General features: G+C 39.1%; 1 protein-coding gene across 2 annotated transcripts; it reads left to right on the top strand.

Moving 5' to 3' along the window:
• Nucleotides 1-851: 851 nt before the first annotated feature.
• On the top strand, nucleotides 852-19093 carry Impact (impact RWD domain protein). 2 transcript variants are annotated; one of them, XM_041659623.1, is made up of 11 exons: nucleotides 852-976; nucleotides 1591-1719; nucleotides 2823-2875; nucleotides 3899-3961; nucleotides 7304-7389; nucleotides 10925-11047; nucleotides 11740-11837; nucleotides 13922-13995; nucleotides 16037-16127; nucleotides 17827-17961; nucleotides 18514-19093. In XM_041659623.1, exons 1-11 carry the CDS (start codon nucleotides 941-943, stop codon nucleotides 18577-18579), a joined length of 954 nt encoding a protein of 317 aa, XP_041515557.1. In that variant the 5' UTR covers nucleotides 852-940; the 3' UTR covers nucleotides 18580-19093. The 2 variants fall into 2 exon arrangements, with proteins under 2 accessions (XP_041515557.1, XP_041515558.1); XM_041659624.1 differs by lacking the exon at nucleotides 3899-3961.
• The last annotated feature ends 2577 nt before the right edge of the window (nucleotides 19094-21670 follow it).

The following is a 21670-nucleotide window of genomic DNA, read 5'->3' as shown; positions in this document are numbered from 1 at the left end:
TCCGGTGCTCCAATGTGGGTCTCTGTCTCCTTTCATTGCCTGATGAAGGTTAATATTCAGGAGGATGCCTATATGTTTGTCTTTGGCATGGGATAAAACCGGACTTGCTGAACATAGCGGACAATGATGACTACTGAGAACTCAAGAACAATGGCAATGGGTTTTTGATCGTACTGCACATACTGGCTTTGGGGGAGCCTAGGCAGTTTGGATGCTCACCTTACTAGACCTGGATGGAGGTGGGTGGTCCTTGGACTTCCCACAGGTCAGGGAATCCTGATTGCTCTTCGAGCTGATGAGGGAGGGGCACTTGATGGGGGAGGGAGAGGGAAATGGGAGGCGGTGGCGGGGAGGAGGTGTCTCTGTCTCCTTTCACAGCCCATAATTCGTGATCCTAGAGAAGCTAATTAAGAGGGTGAACCCAAAGAAAAACATATCGTCAACCTCTTGGATATTAACCTTCATCAGGCAATGTAGGAGACAGAACATTTTTTTAAAAAACAGAACCGAACGAAAACTCTGTCCCCAAACTCTCCCACAGGCTCCGATGGTGCTGAGGCTTCTGTGGGCGGTACACAAGACCCCAAGCTAGCGACACTTGTGGCTCTCTGGGAGAAAGAGCCCAGGAGAAGCCTGGCAGAGAGTTCAGGGAAGTAAACTCGGATCCCCAAACTCTCCCGCGAGTTCCGATGGTACTGAGGACTGTGTGGGCGGTACACAAGACCCCGAGCTGCTTGTGCAAGCAAGCATTACGCAAAAAGAATGCGCATGCCCGAGACCTCGGGGCCCTGTTCACGCCTGGCTGGCAACCGGAAGCATATGTTTGAGTAGGCGGTGCTGGACTTTCAGTTCCGGTGCACCATAGGTCTGTTCGGAGGCCGCTTCCTGCGTGTTTTTCTCCGACCTGAGCAGTGCTAGTGTGATTGTTCCTAGGGACCCCATGGCCGAGGGGGACGTAGGGATCGACCAGAGGCAGGTGAGGCCCCCCCTGGCAGGGAACCGCAGTCCAGGTACAGCAGGTCATGGCTTTATGGGGCTGTGCGTCCTTTCTACCGCAGCCTGTGAGCCCGGGACTCGTCAACCATTAGCACGTGACTTAGCTATTCTGCCTCCCATTTTCCAACATTAGGCCTATTTATTACGCCGTTGATTTTGAGACAGTGTCACTCTGTATAGCTGTGGCTGGCCTAGAGCTCACCATGTCAACCGTGATGGCCTGGTACTCAAAGAGATCTACCCGCCTCTGCTTCCAGAGTGCTGGGATTAAAGGTGTGCGCCACCACACATGACGGCCATTACGTTTTAACCCCGAAATTCTTTAGCGCTTTGAGGTAGTTAGCAAAAAGAAACAAACAAAAAAAATAATAATAATAACCTTACTGAGTCCTGTTCCCAAATTAAAAACGACAATAACTCTAACAAGCTGGTTGCAGTCATAGCAATAGTATCAAGAAACCAGACAGCAGAGCAAGCTTAGAACAGTTGGCCTCATAAGACTCCTTTTATGTTAATTGTTAATGCCGTAAAAGGTAGTGAGAATAGGTTTATCTGTGTATGTTCATTTGTTGTCTTTTTAAAATCAACTTTCAGAATGAGGAAATTGAAGCAATGGCAGCCATTTATGGCGAGGAGTGGTGTGTCATTGACGATTCTGCCAAAATATTTTGTATTAGAATCAGCGATAACATAGATGATCCCAAATGGACAGTTTGCTTGCAGGTATTTTTTCTTCTTTATAGCTGTTTTCCAGTCAACAGTATTTAATATATAGCTGATGCCATGTGTCTCTTTATGATTATTGCAGCATGGATTTCTTTCTGGATTGCCTTTGCTGATTATTGTCATGATTATAGAAACATAGATATTTAAGTCTCAGGTTACGCTCAGGTCATGCTTTTTTTTGTTTGCAATCTTGTCTTTATTTTTCTAATTATTAAATCTGTTAATCTATTTTCAGACTTGAGTTATACTTCCTTTTGTTACTCTAATCAATAACAGAAGGTTTAGATCAGGAAAGGTGGCTAATTTTTAAGAGAAAGACTAGGTTATGAAGAAAATTCATAGAACTATATTTGTCTTGTTATTGAAATTTATTTGTACTTAGACTAAAAGATTAATTGTGACTTTGTATCTTAGCGCGTATTCTACAACTGTGATAATTTTATGTAAAGAATGCCGAATTGTGGATTTTTCAGTATTTGTTTCCACAATATTGATTTTAAAAGACATGTGTTTTTCACAGACTATCTTTAATGGTATTTTATAGGGTTCTTTATTTTTACTTGGATAATGAAAAATAGCATCAACATTCATTGGAGTCAGGGTATATAGTGCCCCTGTATCTGTTTCTTAGTCATTTCTGTTCTTCTTAAGTTTTCTTTTGTTTTTAATTTTAAAAATGATTCCTATTTATTTATTTATATGCATTGGTGTTTTGCCCACATGTCTGTCTGTGTGAGGGTGTCAGATACCCTGGAACTAGAGTTACAGACAGTTTTGAGCTGTCATGTGTGTACTGGCAATTGAACCAGGGTCCTCTGGAAGAGTGGCTGGTGCTCTTAACCACTGAGTCATCTCTCCAGCCCCCTTAACCTTATTCTTAACTTTCATTCTCTTATAGTTTCTCTGCCAAGAATTAGCTTCCAAAAACATAAAGAGCCTCTCTAACAACATAGTTTTGTAGAACCATGAATAGTAAATAAACCAATTGTTTGTCTTCTGTCTAGACAAATTAGAAACTTGTTCATTGGCTGACATTATAAATGTAGTTGCTTTTCAGCTGTAATCAGTGTAAGCAAATTTGTTCTAAAACTTGCTTGTAGGTGAATTTACCGAGTGAGTACCCAGGTACAGCACCGCCCGTTTATCAGCTGAAGTAAGCTACATTTTTACCTTTATACTTTTATAGAAATATTTTACTGTTAAAGATAGTTTCTACACAGTCATTGTGTGTATACAAAATGATTTGTTTAAAATGAATATAGACAGTAGAAACATCTAGGTTAGTTTAGAGCATTTTACAGAATGATGTAAAACACATTGATGTATGGTACTTAGTAAAAAAGAAAGTCTGAGTTCACAGTGGTCAGGAAGCTGCAGAACTGTGTTTAGAGATGGGGAGGAAAGCCTTCCTTGTTGTTCAGTTTCCTAACCCAACTCTTGGATTAACTTCACACTGCCAGCCTTCTTGAAATGATCCAGGGTGCTCCAGGTGGTCACCCCTGCTTTCTCCCTCTGCTGTTGTTGAAGAACCACATTTTAGTCGTCCAAGTTTCATCGGCAGGGTCCTGATCTGTTGATGCTGTGACTTGTAACCTATGTCACCTTTAATGCTATAGTTTAGAAAAGTCATGGGAACAGAGTTGCATAAATTGGCTATGAAAAGTTGTATCTACAAGTGTTATTTTTGTGTGTATTTCAAAACTATGCTAATAAAACTAATAAAAATAGTTCTGTATTTTTTTTTATCTAATTGCAAATGATAGAGAATGCTCTTAAATATCTTTTCAGAAAGACAGCTTGCTTACTTGTTGGACTCATTTTTAAGAGTTACCTATTAGTTAGTCTAGCTTTTGGAGCTAAAAAAAAAAGGTAACTCCTGGCACTGTGGCAGACATTCCAAATCTGGAATGTTAAATTCTTGAGCAGATTCTGCCACTGATACAAATTTGGGCAGGTTTGTGGTACCCTAGGAACTCAACTTCTGGGTTTTTTTTTTTTACTCATTAAAATTCAGTAATTTTAGTGTGGATTTTGCTGTGGTTTCTTGAGCAGACTAAATGAATTAAGGTCAATGAAAATGTTTTAATTTTGTATAGATCTAAAAAAAATTAATGAATATTTCAAATATTCATCTAATTCTTGGATAATTTTTAATCTGTGTTTTATTCAATCTTAGTGCTCCTTGGCTGAAAGGGCAAGAACGTGCAGACTTGTCAAACAGCCTTGAGGAAATATATATGTAAGTAAGCGGCAGGTGGCTTTTCACCAACATTCTGCTACTCATGGCTGCTCTGGGCTTTACAGGTGGCTTTTCACAAACGTTCTGCTACTGATTGCTGCTCTGGGCTTTCTTGACAGATCTGCTCATACTTTTCTTGAATTTGTTTGGCTCTTTTATTAACAAAAACATTCACATGAAGCAAACTAAAAGGTTAATTACATAACTTCACATGTGCATTTGATAGAAAAATATGGTAATATTTAAAGTTGGAAGATGTAACAATACTTATTTGGCTTCTGAAGACAAGTTCAGAGATGCGATTCACATACCATAATTATTCACCCTTGTGAGTAAAGGAGTAACCTTTACCTAGAGTGAAACCATCCTGCATTGCCAGCCTTTTATTGAGCTGCTGGGTAGATGACAGCGTGGGCTTCCTTCCCCTTCACTCTGCTGTGCTGTCAGGCACCACCATGGCCTTTGGAGAGAAAGAACTCCATTTCCATTTACCCTGGTATTTCTTCTAAATCACTTTCTATTTTCACCCCCGGTAAAATTGTTTTCACTGTTGGGGTAAAGAATTATGAGGTAGTAGATTTGATCCCCAGTAACACACACACACGGATGAATGTGTACCTGCATAATATTAGCAGCCTGTTGGGTTATGTTTAGGCTGTTTTGGTCAAGCTTCTGGAATTAGCTTTTTAATAGCATGCTTCCTTGTGTTTATTTTTATACTGATAGAATGAGGATGGTATCATGTAAGGATTAAGTGATATCCATGTAATATGCTTTATTTTGCACACAGTATTAGTTTGTTAGCTGTGCACCACTTAAGTGAAACTCTTGTGCTAATTTACAGAGAATAGGTTAATTTCATGTCACAGTTTTGGAGATTCCTATCTGTTGTTGATCAGTCCTGTTGCTTTGGACCTCTCAAGAAGCAAGTGTGTGGGAAAGCAGAATTTCCTACTATGAGCTAGAGAGCATAAACAAAGAGGAAGATGCAGGGGCTTAGTAGACAAGGCTTTCAGCTTTGTTCAATTTAATCAGCTTCTGATTCTATAAAGGCTTTCATTACGGCAATGAATGGCAAAAGTTTGAAGACCCGTTTTTTTTTTTTTTTTTTTTTTTTTTTTTTTTTAAATAAGTCACAGTAACTCCTAGTGGATAGTTAAAAGATAGAAGTAGGTTCTTGTTGCAGGAGGAGACAAATATAGTGTAATTCTTCTAATACAAATATTTCTGTATTTTATTGGTAGACTTTTGGAGGTCTGTGGTAGAAATGATTTCTGCTTGGCCCAGATAGCCTCATACCCAGTGTGCCTCTGCACTGGCTTCTCAGGCAGCAGTCTTACTGAATGCCAGTGCATGGACGCAGCAGCTGTGCAGTTCTGCAGACGTGCTCTCGCTGTGCCTTCCTGGGGAGCCCTGTGAGGAGGAGATACCTGAAGTGAACATTGAGTTGTTGTGGGAAATTACTAATTGTAGAAATTCTTCCAAGGTATTTTTTTTTCAAATGCTGAATGAGGAGTCTGATGTGGTGACCCTAGTCTGTGAGCCCAGCACAGAAACAGATAGGAAGAGCGTGGATTCCAGGTAGCCTCGACTCCATAGTGAGTAGACATACAGACTAGTTTGGGCTGCACACATTAAGACCTTGTTTTAAAGAATAAAATTTGAATGTGAGTTTATATTTACAAAGGGATGATTTTCAAGTTTCAAAGAGACTAGTGAGTGTTAACTGTGATAATAAGCATTTTGGCACTTACTGTGTATAATGGGTATTACTAGGGTGATGGTGATGAGGAATTCACTAGAATATGAGTGGGAGATAGATCTTTATATAAAGCTGTGATTTTGTACAGAAAATGGTTACCAGCACTAAGAAAGGGCTGATATTATTCTGCTCCCTACCGTAGTCCCAGAACCTCAGGCAATGTAGCCTGTATACTGGAGGCTCTAATATAGGGAGGGCTCCCATGCACCAAGGTCATTGAGTCTTGTTTTTAAGCCTTCTAGTTTGAAGATTCACCCAGAACAGACAAACCTTCAGCAGTATGTGCCTGTGGGTTTTATACAAATTCATCCCATAGACTATTGGTGTGTCCTTATCATTAGCTGTTTGATAGGGGAGCAAAATGCAGTTGACTTGAGCTTTGAACCTTGGTTCTATGTTCTTATTTCAGCTCACGCCTTCTTAATTGGTGGACTAGCTAACTGATCTCTGTAAATTTGTTTTCTTGTCTCTATAATGGGGGAAATCATGGTGCTATCTTTGGAGAGTTCTGAGTATCAGCTGTGTTGTTGTATATAGTGACCTGGGACTTGGTGTACACTTAATCCATTGGATCTTGCACTGTCCACAGAAGAGAGATGCGAATACCATTTAAAGTTCTCTGTCTTTACAAACCTCTCTGGTTGCTGTCTGTTCTCGCAACAAATAAAGCTTGCAAAGGGGTGCAGCAAAGACTGATTTAGTGCCAGAAGCTAGGCTCCAGGGAGATGGCTGGGTTAGATGGTCTAGAAAAGGGATTGTTTTGAAAGTTTCCTGTGGTGGCTCCTGATGAGGATAATAATTTTGAGGGAAGTTTTGAAGGAAAGCAGTAAGGTGCTGCTATGACATAGTTTGGGCATTTCTTTAAACACACCCCAAAGCTAACAGAGTTAGCATCACTCCCTAAAAACAAGATACTTGGTCTTTATTTTATTGATGTCTTATCATTTTTAACTTCAAAGCTCAAAACCTATTCTTTTTCTCAGTGATTTGAGATGAATCTTATTATTTGAGGCAGCCACATATTTGAAACCAAAATGAATCAATTATGCAATAGACTAGTTTGTCAAAAAACATTTCATGGATATAAAGCTGTTGAGTTCCATGTGTTTTAGATCTCTTAAACTAAATTCCTGAGAGAATCTCAATATATTCTGTATACAGATGTCTTGTTGAAGGATTTGTGTCTTAAACAAGTAGATTGAATTGTTCAAAGAGTTGAGTAAAGCTAGTGGTGATTGGGTACAAATCCTAAAACCACTCATGGATCGGAACAAATCATGTCTATACCTGTCTCATTTGTGTAGTTCAGATTTAGACACTTCTTTCCTTTCCTTGAGTGTTCTCCTTAATTTAGTTTTAAGTAAGATATATTAATTTTGGAGCCATTTGGAATCTTTAATGCTGATATACACAATATATCAGCATTATGTTACTCAGACATAAATGTTGGTAAACTTTATGTATTTGGAAAGACATGGTTAGATTTTATTATAATATCTTAGGTTTATAATTGTAAATAAATATTTTAAATTTGAGATGTGTTTTTGAAATAATGAATTTTATCCCTGGATTTTGTTTAGGCAGAATATTGGTGAAAGTATTCTTTACCTGTGGGTGGAGAAAATAAGAGATGTTCTGATACAGAAGGCCCAGACGGCAGAGCCAGGTGAGACTACGAGTGATACTTTGTCTGCTTCTAATTTGGAGTAGTGAAATTTTCAGATGAATGTTAGGATTGAAATTACACCTGAAAATCTATAAATCTATATTCTGGTTTGTGGTTTCTTTGTCTTCTCTCTCTCTCTCTCTCTCTCTCTCTCTCTCTCTCTCTCTGTGTGTGTGTGTGTGTGTGTGTGTATCCCTAGAATGTGCTCTGTAGACCAGGCTGGCCTCGAACTCAGGAATTTGCCTGTCTCTGCCCCTTGTGTGCTGTGATTAAAGGCAAGTGACACTATGTCCTGCAAAGTTTATGGATTCTCTATCACAAGAAGTTCCTCTTGAGAGTTCACTTACTCATGTAGTTATAGCAGCTTCTTCTCTAAAGTGTCTCTTTGGATTATACTTTTAGAATGTAGAATTTTGTGGGGAAAGAACTTGAATCTAAAGTACATTCTTCTTGAATCATTAAGGTATTATGATCTTAGTAGAATTCCTCAAGATTTGGACATATAAATTAGATATTAGTCTTAAACAAATCTAGTATTCATCAAAAAATAACTCTGAGAAGTATTTTGACTAATATTAGGATATAGAATTTAATTTTAAAGTAGGCTTTCAAGTGAGATATAATTCACACACCATGATTATTCACCGTTCTGAGTAAAGGAGTAACCTTTACCTAGAATGTGAAACCATCCTGCATTGTCAGCCTTTTATTGAGCTGCTGGGTAGGTGACAGCGTGGGCTTCCTTCCCCTTCACTCTGCTGTGCTGTCAGGCACCACCATGGCCTTTGGAGAGAAAGAACTCCATTTACCCTGGTATTTCTTCTAAATCACTTTCTATTGTCACCCCCGATAAAGTTGTTTTCAGTGTTGGGGGAAGAATTATGAAAGAGCCCTGTGGCGTATTTAGAATTTTAAAATGAGGGTTGTTGGCAGAGAACCAATTGTGTTGTATATTAAAGTTGATAGCAGTGTATGTGTTTCCAGATGACTTTTTTTTTTGCCATTTTTCTATAGAAGCAAATATTTTTACTGCTTTGTTAAAAATCAGAGAGGAGTGGAGAGAGTGGCATAAAGACACTGATCTCTGTAACATTGTTGAAGTGTTTTCTTTGACTTTGGATCCATGTTTTGATCTCACAGCACTCAGAGCATGAATGACAAAGAGTAAGTCTCTAACAGTCGTCAAACCCGCGATTTCGCCAGTTTGTCTTGGAGAGTTAGGCTTGCTGGAGAGTGGAGCATGTCACCAGTTCAGAATCCTGAGCTCCAGCAAACTACACCCCTGCAGCAGTGGCATGCCCTCCGTAGCTCTTCAGATTCTGAAGCTTTTTAATGTTGGAAAGTACTTTAAAACTTTATTTTAAAGTTCCATTTGAGTCCTTTTCTTTAAAATGTTTTTGGACTGGGAATGTAGCTTAGTGGTCGAATATATACCTAGCAAATCCTGTGCCCATTTTTTTTCTATTCTAATTTTTTGTAAAAGTAAAAAAACAGCAAACATAAAACCGTGTTAAAGAACTATATTAGGGTAAGAGTTAGTGACCTGGGCCTAGCTTGTCAAGTAGTTAGTCATTTTATTTCAGTATAATTTTGTTTTTTTCTACAATAAAATCTTTAATTTTTTTTTTTTTTTGATTTTTTCGGGACAGGGTTTCTCCGTAGCTTTTGGTTCCTGTCCTGGACCTAGCTCTTGTAGACCAGGCTGGCCTCGAACTCACAGAGATCCACCTACCTCTGCTTCCTGAGTGCTAGGATTAAAGGCGTGTGCCACCACCCCCTGGACTTTCTAAACAAATGTCTGAGCATATGTCCATATGTGTGTATGTGTGTGTGTGTGCGCACATGTGTGCACAGGTGCATGTTTGTGCACACATGGAGCCAGAGGACAGTGTTGGATGTTATCTGCAGAAATGGCATTCTGCCTCCTGAAATAGACTCTCATTGGCTTGGAGCACCCCAATTGGGTTAGGCTGGCTACTCAGTGAGCCTCACGCGTCTTCCTGCTTCTGCCTCTGATCAGTGGGAAGGACTCTAGGGATAGAATTCAGGTCCTCTTGCTTGTGTGGTAAGCATTTTAATGACTGAGTCCCTCTCCAGTCCCTTTTGTTAACTTATATAGCCTTGACACTTTTGAATTTTCTGACCACTTATTTTATGGAATGCTGATGGTTTGGTCTTGACAGCTTGTGACTGCAGTGAGCTGTTTCTGGTGAGAGCACCTAGAAACAATACTGTATCTTTTACATGCAGCACAGTGAGAAGTTTCTGACTTCAGTTTGCTTATTAAGTGCTTTACAGCACATGACACCACACCAGGAAGTTCATGAGATCAGTTTGTCTCCCGACTACTAATGTTTACCTCGATCCTTTGCTTAAAGTGGTATCCACCAATTGTCGCCACCATAAAGTTAGTATGTTGGGCTTCTCCAGAAAACCAAACCCCATACTGTATGCAGATAGAGCTTTATTTTGAGGGATTGGCTTGCACAGGTATGAGGATGGCAAGTTTGGAATTAGCGAGGAGCAGCACAGTGTAATTTAATGTTGCAATTTATGTCCAAAGGTAGTCTGCTGGGAGAGTATCCTCCTATGGAGGTGAGCCTTTTCCCTTAGCATGGATGAGGCTCCATTGTGATGGGGGACAGAGCTGCTGAGAGAGTATCCTTCTATGGAGGTCAGCCTTTTCCCTTAGCGAGGATGAGGCTCCATTGTGATGGGGGACAGAGCTGGTGGCTGTAAATGTCGATCCCATCCAGAACATGACCTCATAGAAACATCAGTAATAGTGTTTGTTCAAAGATATCCACATTAGGGCCTCACTAAGTTAACATGTAAAATTAATCATGGTAGTTAATGTCTTTCCTTTTGTGTGGGGAGAGGTGGGTTTATTCATTTAATTTACTTATTTATTTATTGGTGGGAAAAATAGGACTTTGCTATGTTGCCCAGTACCCAGGTTGGCCTCAAATTCCCAAGCTCACATAATATTCTTGCTTCCTTCTTTTAAGACTATAGTTTTGGTGGAATGTTCCCTAAGGCCCCGCTGAGGCACTTCCTTTTCTTCTTTCTGTACTGGGGATTGAAGCAGGGATGTGCCATGCAGGGAGTACCCTGCCCCTGAGCTACTCTCCTTCCCTTCCTGTTCTTTCTTGAAAACACTCTTACCCGCAGTCTTAGTGCCCATCAGTAGTCTTACAAAAATCACTCTGATTTTTGTCTCATGGCTAAAAAAACCCTCATATCCTTCATTTATTTATTTCTTAGAATTCTGTTGTAAGGAAAATCATGTTTTCTTCTGTTGAAGAATGGTGTATAGAGGTCAGGATCCAATTTTTGCTTCTTTTCTTTTTTTAAACAGGTCTCACTATATAGCCCTGGATGACCTGGAACTTCTTATGTAGACCAGGCTGGCCTGGATCTAACCAAGATCCGCCTGCCTCTGTCTGACTTTCAAGTGCTAGGATTTCAATGATTTTGGTAGGTGTAATTTCTTTTTAGTTTCATGGATCAATCATAATGTCTCATATTCACGTAGGCCCAGATGTAAAGAAAAAAACTGAAGAGAAAAATGTTCGATGTGAAAATAACCTCATTGTACAGTATCAGCGAGAAAATGCAGTTCAAACATTAAACTTGAACATCAGTGAACATGTACCAGGTACGGTGTTTCTAACTAGTTCCTATGGAGGAGATCTTTCTAGAGAGACCTAGAAATGGGAAAGGTTAATATGTGAGGGAGTGCTTGCTTGCTTTCTCGTAGATGTTGAAATGTGTTCCTTTCCTTTTGGTTAGCAGCAGCCAAGACAGTTGGGGTCTTTACCATAGTTCATTTATAGTGATTCTTAAAGTTGTTGAAAAGGTAGAACAGCTGAAAATCATTGCACTTTTGTGGGATACTGTCTGGATATAGTATTATTGTGTTAAATTCCATTATGTGACATAGGAGCAGTTCTATTAGAAAACATTATATTAGAGCCACACAATATAAAGCCAGTCAGAGATTTCCCAGTCCAGAGGTTGGCCTACATGGAGAAACAAGTTGTGGTGTAAGCATTTGTCAATCTTTGGTCTGAGGAGCCCTCTATTCTCTTAGAAACTAGATGCTGTCTCAATTTGAACTAATACAGCAGTCCAGTATTTGAGTGCTGGATTTGTAGCAATGACAGTGAAAATCATTTATTTTTCTCTTAGATACAATACATTTATGAACATTTTACTAAAAGTTTAATTTTGGTAGGTGATTATTCATGCTGCTTTTGTTTAACTTTTCCATATAATATTTTTTACATCCCAGTTCTTTTCCTTTATAGCTGATTTTTTAAAAGGTAAATTAATTCTTTGACTTTATAGAAATAGAAGAATTGCCTCCAGTTGATCATGGCGTTCCTATTACAGACCGAAGGAGCACTTTTCAGGCACATGTGGCCCCCGTAGTCTGTCCTCAGCAGGTGCGTGATTGTCCTACCCGCCTTGACCCTCTTCCACCAGTGTGGTCCTGGGATGGTTTTGCATCGACACCTTTCTTCTCACTCTTACGACTTCATGTGAGAAAAGTATCATTTATTTGTTTTCCCACTCCCAAATTTCTGTGACCATGAGAGATTTGCTTGTTTTTGCTTTTAAAATTGTATTTAAATTTTGATTTTTTGCTGAGGATTAAACTAGGTCATTTCTATTCAAGATAAGCATTCTACCACTGAGCACCAATGTTAGAGCTGTATTTAAATTCTGATTAGATCTTATTCTTTATGAAAATCTTTTCTTAATCTTTAAGAAAAACTTGTGTTACTATAGAAATTCATGATGCTTACTAGCTGGTCAAAAAGAATTATTTGTTCTACTGAATATGTGAAGCTAAGTCTTTTTTTACTGTTGCCTGATGAGGGAGAGCATTTGGGCCCATATGCCAAGTCCAGTCTTCCACATGTCGTTTCTTGGTGTTAGTCGACCTTATTCCTACCAAAGGATGTAAATGACAACTCATTCTTCAAAACCTCTGTTTGTAGGTCCTTATCTCTCTTCTTCTTTTCAGCAGGGCCTGTCTTTATGATCTAGCAGAAATTTAACTGTTCTGATGGGCAAGGCAGTTCCAATTTTACATAAACCGCAAACATCAGGAAAAGTTACAGTCCATTGCTCACCCTCCAGGGGTAGCTCCTTCCTTTGGACTCTGTTTCTACTCTGACCTCCACCCCTTTTCTTTTCTTTGCAGTGCTGGGAATCAGACCCAGAACCTCACATCTCTCTGCCAGTGCCCTATTGCCCCAGCCCTCTAAGCACCTCTGAAGCATTGACTCTTAGGAATAGAGTTCTTTTTACAAGGACTTTACTCTCAGTGTCTGGGAGGGGACATTTCTTCTGCCTAGATGTGTGCTCAGGAGGACTGCTTTTCCACTCAGCTGACTGATCTTCTCTTGTCCTTGGCTTTGCTCATATCCCTCAGGTTCCTTCTCACACACTCTAATGAATTTGCCATCCTGGACCCTCTTCTCAGTCACAGACCTTTAGACTGTGAACTGAGATTGTCTTTAAGACAATTGCCTACCCTACTGTATTGATCCCGAGCCTGCGACTTGAAAGTGGTAACTGATGACAAATGCATAGTATATGTTAGACTTGGCCTCTCTGAGTTCATCTCAAGTGGTTTTCAGTATTTCTCATGAGTTTGTGACAATCTGACTGCCTCTCACTCTCTTTTCCAGCCAGCCTCCTTTTCACAGAATCTTTGCTGATTTCCATTGCAAGGGAAAAATCTAAACTCTAGCCATTTGTTTAATTCCTAATGTACCATCAATGGTGCTTCTCGCCTCTTCTTCAGATTCTTAAGGAGCTGCATGCAGCATTTCCTCAGCCTCTCTTCTTACTCCTTACAGGGTTGACAGGAAATTCAGATACCAGTTAATGCTGAGTCTTGGATAGACATTCATAACACATACTCACTCATATTCAATAATTTTACATTTACGTGGAAATATATCTCTTGTTGATTGGAAATTTTTGTTTTGATTTTGCATTTTTTAAATTGTATTTAGTTATTTATTCAATCCTCCTATTCCTTGCATTTGTCCTCTGAGTGAATTTCTTCCTTATGCTCCTTCTTCTCCCTTGCATTTTGATGCAGAAGGACTGTCACTTCCAAGGGCTGGCTCAGGACTCCTCTGTGAAGCATGCTTGATTCCTAGACAAAGTTCTGATTTTTATCACATTGGGAGCATGCTGTACTGTACACCTATCATAAGAGTGGGCACACTGAGGAAATTTCAGAGCTAGCTTCTGGAAATGCTTACGTTTACATGAAAAGTTCTCTACCTGAGGAACACATTTTCATATATTGTGCCTTAGACATACAGACTAAAACATCTGTTGGTTATTAGTGCTCAGGAAGTGTCTGCCCTATTAGATCACTTCAGAACTCAGTGGACCCTTTAAGGAACTGTTGTGGTACGGTTTATATGAAATCACTTTAATTCTAATTTTCTAGCATTTAGAGAGCAAATAAAAGTCATATTTGTTTATATCACTGTTTTTAAAGGTGAAAATGGTTCTTGCCAAGTTGTATGAAAATAAGAAAATAGCCAGTGCCACCCACAATATCTATGCCTATAGGTAAGTGATTGTCAGTTTTTAGACTATGTAATTCATAAACAGTGCTTGGGAAATTATGCATGATTTTGAAATATAACTGTTTTTTTATTATACTAGTAGACCTGTGAAATATTTACACACTGCAGGAAGAGAGACAGAAGGAGGGCACGGCTTCTGCTAACTGCCTTTGCTAGTGTTTGGTGTGTGTTGTCTTTTCTGTAAGATGCTAACTCTTTTCAGTACTATAACTTGTGTCCTCTATTTTTAATTTGATAAAAATATTTTCTATATTTACTTGATTAAAAGTTGTTCCAATGTCTTTGGGTTCTACACCTCAATTTATTTTTTTATTTTTATTTTTTTAATATTTATTGATTATGTATACAATGTTCTGTCTGTGTGTATGCCTGCAGGCCAGAAGAGGCACCAGACCTCATTACAGATGGTTGTGAGCCACCATGTGGTTGCTGGGAATTGAACTCAGGACCTTTGGAAGAGCAGGCAATGTTCTTAACCACTGAGCCATCTCTCCAGCCCCTACACCTCAATTTATTTTGCTGTTTCTTTTTCATTGTACTTTATCTGATTTCCACTATTGTGAAGCAAATCTGGCCGACATGTTTTGAACATGAATTGGATTATTTCTGCAGAGTAGCTTTATCACTTCTCCTTGTGTGCACATGTGTGGAGAGACATGCTTTTCTGAGTGGAGGCCAGAGATCACTGCCGGGAGAGACAAGGCTTCCAGATAAGCCTGGAGCTCACTAGTTTGGCTAGACTAACTGGCCAGTACATCCTCATCCCCCCTGGTCTTTGTTCCCTCAGTGCAGGGCTACGGGGACACATTGCTACCCCAGACATTTCCATGGGTGCTGGGGTTGCAGACTTAGGGCCTCATGCTTGTCCTGAGCTGGTAAGGTGCTTACCTTCCAGCTCCTCACCTTTTTAAAAAATGGAGTGCAGATATAATTAAAAGGAAGAAAATGATTTTTTAGTAGAATTATTAAAAAGTATGAATACTTCTGAAACTTGATATATATTTCAAATTTTCCCAAAGGTTATTTTAAATCCATTTATACTCCTATAAATAACGAGTTGAGAGCTTTTGGGGTTTGAGTGCACGTGTAGCTGATTTGCGAAGACATAAAGAACATTAAAAACATACCAAATAGTAAGAGTTAAGATGTAGCTTAGCCCTAAAGTAAAGCAGAATATAGATAGATGGAGTTGGTATAAATTTAAAATTCAGTTGAATGTTTATAAAGTCTAGGTTAGCCAGACTTTAAATTCAAAAGATTCAGTTTGCGTAAGAGAGTTTTTCCTATTAGTTGCTTCACATCTTAAAAAAAAAAAAAGATTTACATGCATATGAATGTGTGTCCTCTAAACAGTATCTAGATAGAAATTTAATGTAGTCCTTTTTGTTTGCTTACTTGCTTGCTTATTTATTTGTTTGTTTGTTTGCTTCGGTAGGGTCTCATATAGCCCAGGCTGACCTCCAACTTGCTTTATTGGGTGTTAAACTGATCCCACTTTTACCTTCTAAGTGTTGGGGTCACAGTCACTTACTGCTATGTCCAGCAATATATTAAAACTTGATAGCTGGATGAAATGAGAGGAAGAAAATAAAACATTCACGTACGCTGGCCTTCATCTCCATTTTTTCATTCTGTGTGGGCTCTTTGAAGACAGGAGTGTGCTTCCTATTTCTTGCATATCCCCTTGCAGGTCCTGTGGTATAATGCCTTGATGCAGTATATTCTCTGCAGCCAGCTCTCTGTCATGGCTCTGTATTAACTCACAGCTTTCGGGAAATTGCATGTGTAAATTCTCACAAAAGCAGTACTTTAGTAAAAAGGGGAAACCGCTGGGTCCTAGTGTCCCCGTTGTGAAGATGAGCTTATGTGCCCAGCCAGCCACAAGAATGCCTCAGACAGAATACAAGAAGGATTTTAAGATAAATATGTTAATTTCTGAGGTGGTCATATTGAGGACTAACATTTATATGACATATTTATTATACTTTGATGGTTCCAAGTATAGCCATTTCTGTATATTTTAGGATATACTGTGAGGACAAGCAGACCTTCTTACAGGACTGTGAGGATGATGGAGAAACAGCTGCTGGGGGCCGTCTTCTTCATCTCATGGAGGTCAGTATAGAGCTCAACTCTGAATATGCACTTACAAACCTTAGAGTTTTCCAACAGACCAGAGCTCCACTGAGGAAGAATGATGTGTGGTACTGGTCATAAACACTGATTGAGGAGCAGTCTTCACCACTGGATTGAGTCAGAGTGCCAACAGTTAATACCGAGTGTATTCTAGGAGAATATGCAGGATTGTCTGCATCTGTGGGAAACGGCTCCTTGTCTCCTTGCGGTGACTCCCCTGCGTCTCTTCTCTTCTGTCTCTGTGAAACTTCCCGTTAGTCGGTTACTGAAACATGGGGTAGATGAAGGATGTTTCATTGTTAAAAGTTAAATTGCTTTTCTCTTTTTATGTTCTGAGCCATTTTCTTGGCTGTCTTCCAAAGGTTTTTTTGTTTGTTTGTTTTGTTTTGTTTTTAGATTTTGTTAACAGGGTTTCTCTGTGTAGGTATGGCTGTCTTGGAACTCACTCTGTAGACCAGGCTGGCCTTGAACTTACAATGATCCACCTGCGTGCTGGGATTAAAGGTCTGCGCCACCACTGCCTGGCACAAAGTTTGTGTATTTTTAACAACCTTGCATTTAATTTTCTTAAGCAATATTTTCTTCCTTATTAAAAATAGTTTCTCCTTTCTAAAAAAATATTTTATGTATATGAATGTTTGTATGCATTATGTTTGTGTACCATGTGCATGCAGTAACTGCAGAGGTCAAAAGATGTCATTGGATCCCCTGGAACTGGAGTTTCAGATGATTGAACTGTTATGTGGGTGCTGGGAATTGAACCTGTGTCCTTGCAAGAACAGCAAGTGCTCTTAATGACTGACCCATCTCTCCAGCTCCTGTATTAACTTTTTTCCTGTTTTTCATAGGATTCTTATTCAGTTTTTACAGAGAAAGTAGCTTTTAAATTTTGTCTGTATGCATTCATCTGAGTTCCCTTATTGAACTGTTTTAGCCCTAAGTTTTTCCAGGTCCATTTTAGTTTGTGTATCTCATCATTTCTCTTTCATCCTGCTGTTTTCCTTCATACATCTGGTGATCGCAGATTGTGCATTAGCTTGAAGAGTGGATTATTTTTTGCCTCAGTAGTCACTGTGGTCTCTTTTATTCCTGTATGTGGAGTTTGTTTTCTAATAAGGCCTTTCTCTTAAGTAGGAGCTTTGTCTTGTATCAGATGTGAACATTGGTGGCTTCATTTCAAAGGCCACACTTGTCACGTGTCACGGGTCCTCTTCTATTTGGTAGTTGGTTCAGGTTTTTGTTTGTTTTTGCTTATGTTTCTGGTAAAAACAAAACAAAAACAAACCATAGCTTTCTCTGACTGATGGTTCTAAAGTTAACAGTTTGAGATTATAGAACACTGTATTGCCCTACCAAATTTCCTTTGTCCTAACTTTTCCTCCCTGAGTTGTTAGAAACTACTAAGTGCATGCTGTTTTATATATCAGGTATTTCATTCTTTTCTTTGTTTGTTTTTTGTTTTTTTCGAAACAAGGTTTCTCTGTGTAACAGTCCTGTATGTCCTGGAACTCACTTTATAATCAGGCTCGCCTCAGAGTCATTGAGCTCCGCCTGGCCTGCCTCTGCCTCCCATGTTCTGGGATTAAAGGCGTGCACCACCACCTGGTGGTTATTTCGTTCTTTCAACTCACATTTGTACATATCTATTTATGTGTTATTATGCTTCTGACAATAACAGATTTTGAATGTAAAGAATGTCATGGTGGTGGTATCCCGTTGGTATGGAGGAATTCTGCTAGGACCTGATCGTTTCAAACACATCAACAACTGTGCCAGGAATATACTGGTAGAGAAGAACTTCACAAGTTCAGCTGTAAGTAGCTGTCAGTGCTGTGGCTAGAGCTTGCTATCAGTGTGAACGACAAAAGGGAAATTAAGGATGGGTGAAAATATTAACATTGTATTGGTAAAGCTATTGAACTAGGAAGCTGAAGACCTAGACTTTAGTCAGAATATGGGAGAATCTAATTTTATCTGTCTGGTCTGTAGAGTTTGGAGTAGAAAAAGCTGAAAGCTCTTTAAATACTATCTGAGGTCCAGAGAGCTGTGAGCTCTCACACTGAGAGTCGATGTGAAGTCCCCAAATCCTGTGTTGGTTTCAGAGTACGTGCTTCCCTGACATGTCTGTAGATGTGTTCTTTATATGTTGAGTTTGTTTTGCTTATACTTTACATATGTTCATAAATATTTAGACTTGGAAGAATGGCGATAGATGGAAATATTATAGTAGACTATAAGCCAAAGTGTCTTCAGGCACAATGCTGATGCCTTTAAAAGTACTTATGATTTTCCATTTAGACCAGCTATGTGGTTGCTGTGAGGGCCTGTCCATACATGGTGCTGCATTGACTGCTTTCTTTTTCAGGAGGAGTCCTCTAAGAGTTTGGGAAAGAAGAAAGTAAAGAAAGACAAGAAGAGGAGTGAGCATTAATACTTGAAACTGTATAAAATGTTAGTTTTCGAGTCATATGTACACATTCCACAGTGGTTAATGAACACGCAAAGCTGACACACATGATAGCTCGAGTCAGCCACCATCATGGACACCAGCATACTACGTTTCCTTCTTTGGTTCTATCATTTGCCGGAAATAGAGAATTTAGGATCTATTCCCATGTGTGTCAGGCTTGTGCAGAAGAACTGACACAAGCTTAATTACCACTTCCTATAACTCGGAGGTGTACCTGAGCTGACTGTCCACTTCAGTGTCAGGTGCCTTCGTTTGGTGGGGAGACGTGTCTTCAGATGACCATTAATGCCTGGTTTCTTGTGGTAGAAATCGCCATACTGTTGCGTAAACATGCTTTAGTGCTCCCTGTAGCTTATTAGAGTGGGAGCTCCTTGATGACTGACATCTTGGAGAGTCTTTTCCTTGTGATTTCACAAGCTTGTCATGTTTCATTTTGTAGTGTTTATCATGGAGTAATAGATTAAGTAAAAATCCAGAAGTATTCATTTGTGATTATGTGCCAAGTGTTTATCATGAGTGACAGATGAAGTGACATCCAGAAGTATTCACCTGTGATTATGTGCCAAGTGTTATTCCTCAGTATTGTTGCAAATTGGTCGCAACAGTTTGTAAAATTTTAAATAGTGATTTTTTTTTTAGTTTCTGCCTTTTGTTATAATTCCTGTAGTGGAACATAGTGAGCCAAGTCTCTGGGGCTCTTCCATTCTGCAAGTGTGTTGATGAAATATTACAGTGTTGCTGGACAACCTGGAAGCGCCTTCTGTGTGCTCTTCCCTGTGCTGTGCCCGACTTAGGGACGCTGAGAGAATAAGGTAGAGATGGCGGAATGCCACTGATGTGGGCTGAGAACTGGACTAGTTTGATGCACACTTGCTCGACTCTTTTAGTTCTGTGGTTTTTGCTGAGAGGTGGAGGGACAGATCTTTTCATTAGAAAAAGAAGTTTTTGTCTACAAATTCTTGGCAAATCTCCCTTTTGAAAAGTGTTTTATTTCTTTAATTTTTTTTCACTTGCATGTTACTTGTAAGGAAAAAGACTGGGAGTTTTCCTTTGAGATGTAGGTAAGTTGTGCGCTGTTATATTTCAGGCAGGATGCCAACAATTACTAAGTTGATCAAGTGATTACAGGCTGTTTGACTTCACTCCCAAGGACGGGATAAGAAGTTAGGAAGCAGCTTTGGGATGTTACTGGAACGTGGAGCACTTCAGGTTGGGCAGATGTTTTTCTTTACCCTTCAACCTTGAAAGATCCACACCCTCACTTGGTATTTTAAATAGGAATCCAGGACCCAGCTCTACACTAGAGTGGGTTCTGAGACAGAAGTCTTATTTTCAACATTATTTAATGTTGTAAGTTATCGAGAATTATAGGATGACCTATATGTGTGTATTTGGAGCACTTAACCTCTGTTTCCATGAAATGCTGAGTATATCCTATGTATTAACTTACGGAAGTTAAACATTATTTGCTAAAGATAATTTCACAGTCTTGACATTTCAGACATGTGAAAAGCGGTAAAAGCACTAAGATTTATGCAGCAGGCGGAAGGAGTAATTTTTCCAGCATTCTGGTTTTAAGTTTATTCCCTGGTGTTTTGTCTAAAATGTATTAGTGTTTACAGAAGACAAAACATTTTTTATATCTCTGACCTCATTTTCCTTCACTTAAAAAATGTTGTTTTCTTAATTTTATAAGATTACTAACTGTTTTGTGGGTTGGGCTCCTTAGCCTTCTTCTCTTCAGATGGGAGGAGATATCCCAAATTCCCAAATTCCTCAGTTCTAATACCAGAAAATACATAGTTAACACTTACCATCAATACAAAATAATGATAACATATTTTTCTCTATTAAAATAGAGAAAAATCATTTGTAGAGAATTTTCTAGTTTTCCAAATAATACCTTTCTGTAGCCAGGCATCTGCTGTGGTGTTCTCTGTATTATTTTAGTTAACATGGTCTTCCCGTTATATAGGCAGCATCTACTTTGATGGGCATAGATAGCATTAGCTGCATAAGGAGGTGTCTGTGTGCCTCGATACAGGCTGCTGGGAGGAAATTAGTTAAAACCAATCACAGAACAGATGAAGCAGATACTGTGTGCAGGGCAGGTTCAGTGTATTGGGAAAGCTTTAACCACATCCAGTTCACTAAAGAGATAACCATAAATGGTGTATTCAGTTCTTATTTTTTTCTTATGCATGATTTTGTATATATGGTTATTTTTCTTTCCATAAAAATGGTATTAAAGTATATATACTGTTTTTTATCCTGTACATTTCATATCGAAGTATATTGTTAACATTTTCCCATATCAATAAATATTCTTCTATGGCTTAACTCTTTATGATTGCATTGTATTCTGTCTTCGGGTACTTTGTAATATACAAACTCATCCCCCAGTTGTTTTCAGCAAGTTTTTTCTTCTTCAGATTTTAGCTCTTAGAAGCAAATGTGAAGTATTGTTTCAATGCATGAAACATGGGATTCTTCATGACGGACTTATATATTCTCACAGTACTTTGTAGAGTAGCCCCGTCCTTATCCTCATCACTATTAGAAAATGCTTAGAGTATCAGTTAAAAAAAAGTGGGAAAATAAACGGTGTGGTTAATAAAATTCCCAGTGTCCATAAAAAAAGTGCCATTATAGAAGCCCTTTGTACCATAACTCAGTCTTGCCTAGTAACAGCATCATATAAAGTCCTGAGTTTCTTTTCCAGACTAGGGAGATGCATTCTAGACACAGCTCCTTTGTTAGATACATGTTTCCAGTTTCCTTGAATATAGAACTGCCTTCCTCCTCTTAGCAGTGCCTGTCAGCAGAGACCTGAATCATCTCCATCCCACTTTTTTGGCAATGCTGGGCATAGAACCCAGGGCTTTGTAAGTGTTAGGCAAGCCCTGGACCACCTCTTTTCGCACATCTTTTTTTTGGGGGGGGGGGGGGTAGGGGTGTCATATCTAAAAACTACTTAACCTCAAGGCCATACTTTCTTTAAGAAGGTTTTTATTTGTGTATGTGTATGCTAGAAGTCCGTGTTTGAGACAAT

Source organism: Microtus oregoni, unplaced genomic scaffold (assembly GCF_018167655.1).
Source record: "Microtus oregoni isolate MIOR12 unplaced genomic scaffold, Mior012 000011F_ref0000422, whole genome shotgun sequence".
NCBI lineage: Eukaryota > Metazoa > Chordata > Mammalia > Rodentia > Cricetidae > Microtus > Microtus oregoni.
This window is presented reverse-complemented; position numbering and strand designations above follow the sequence as displayed.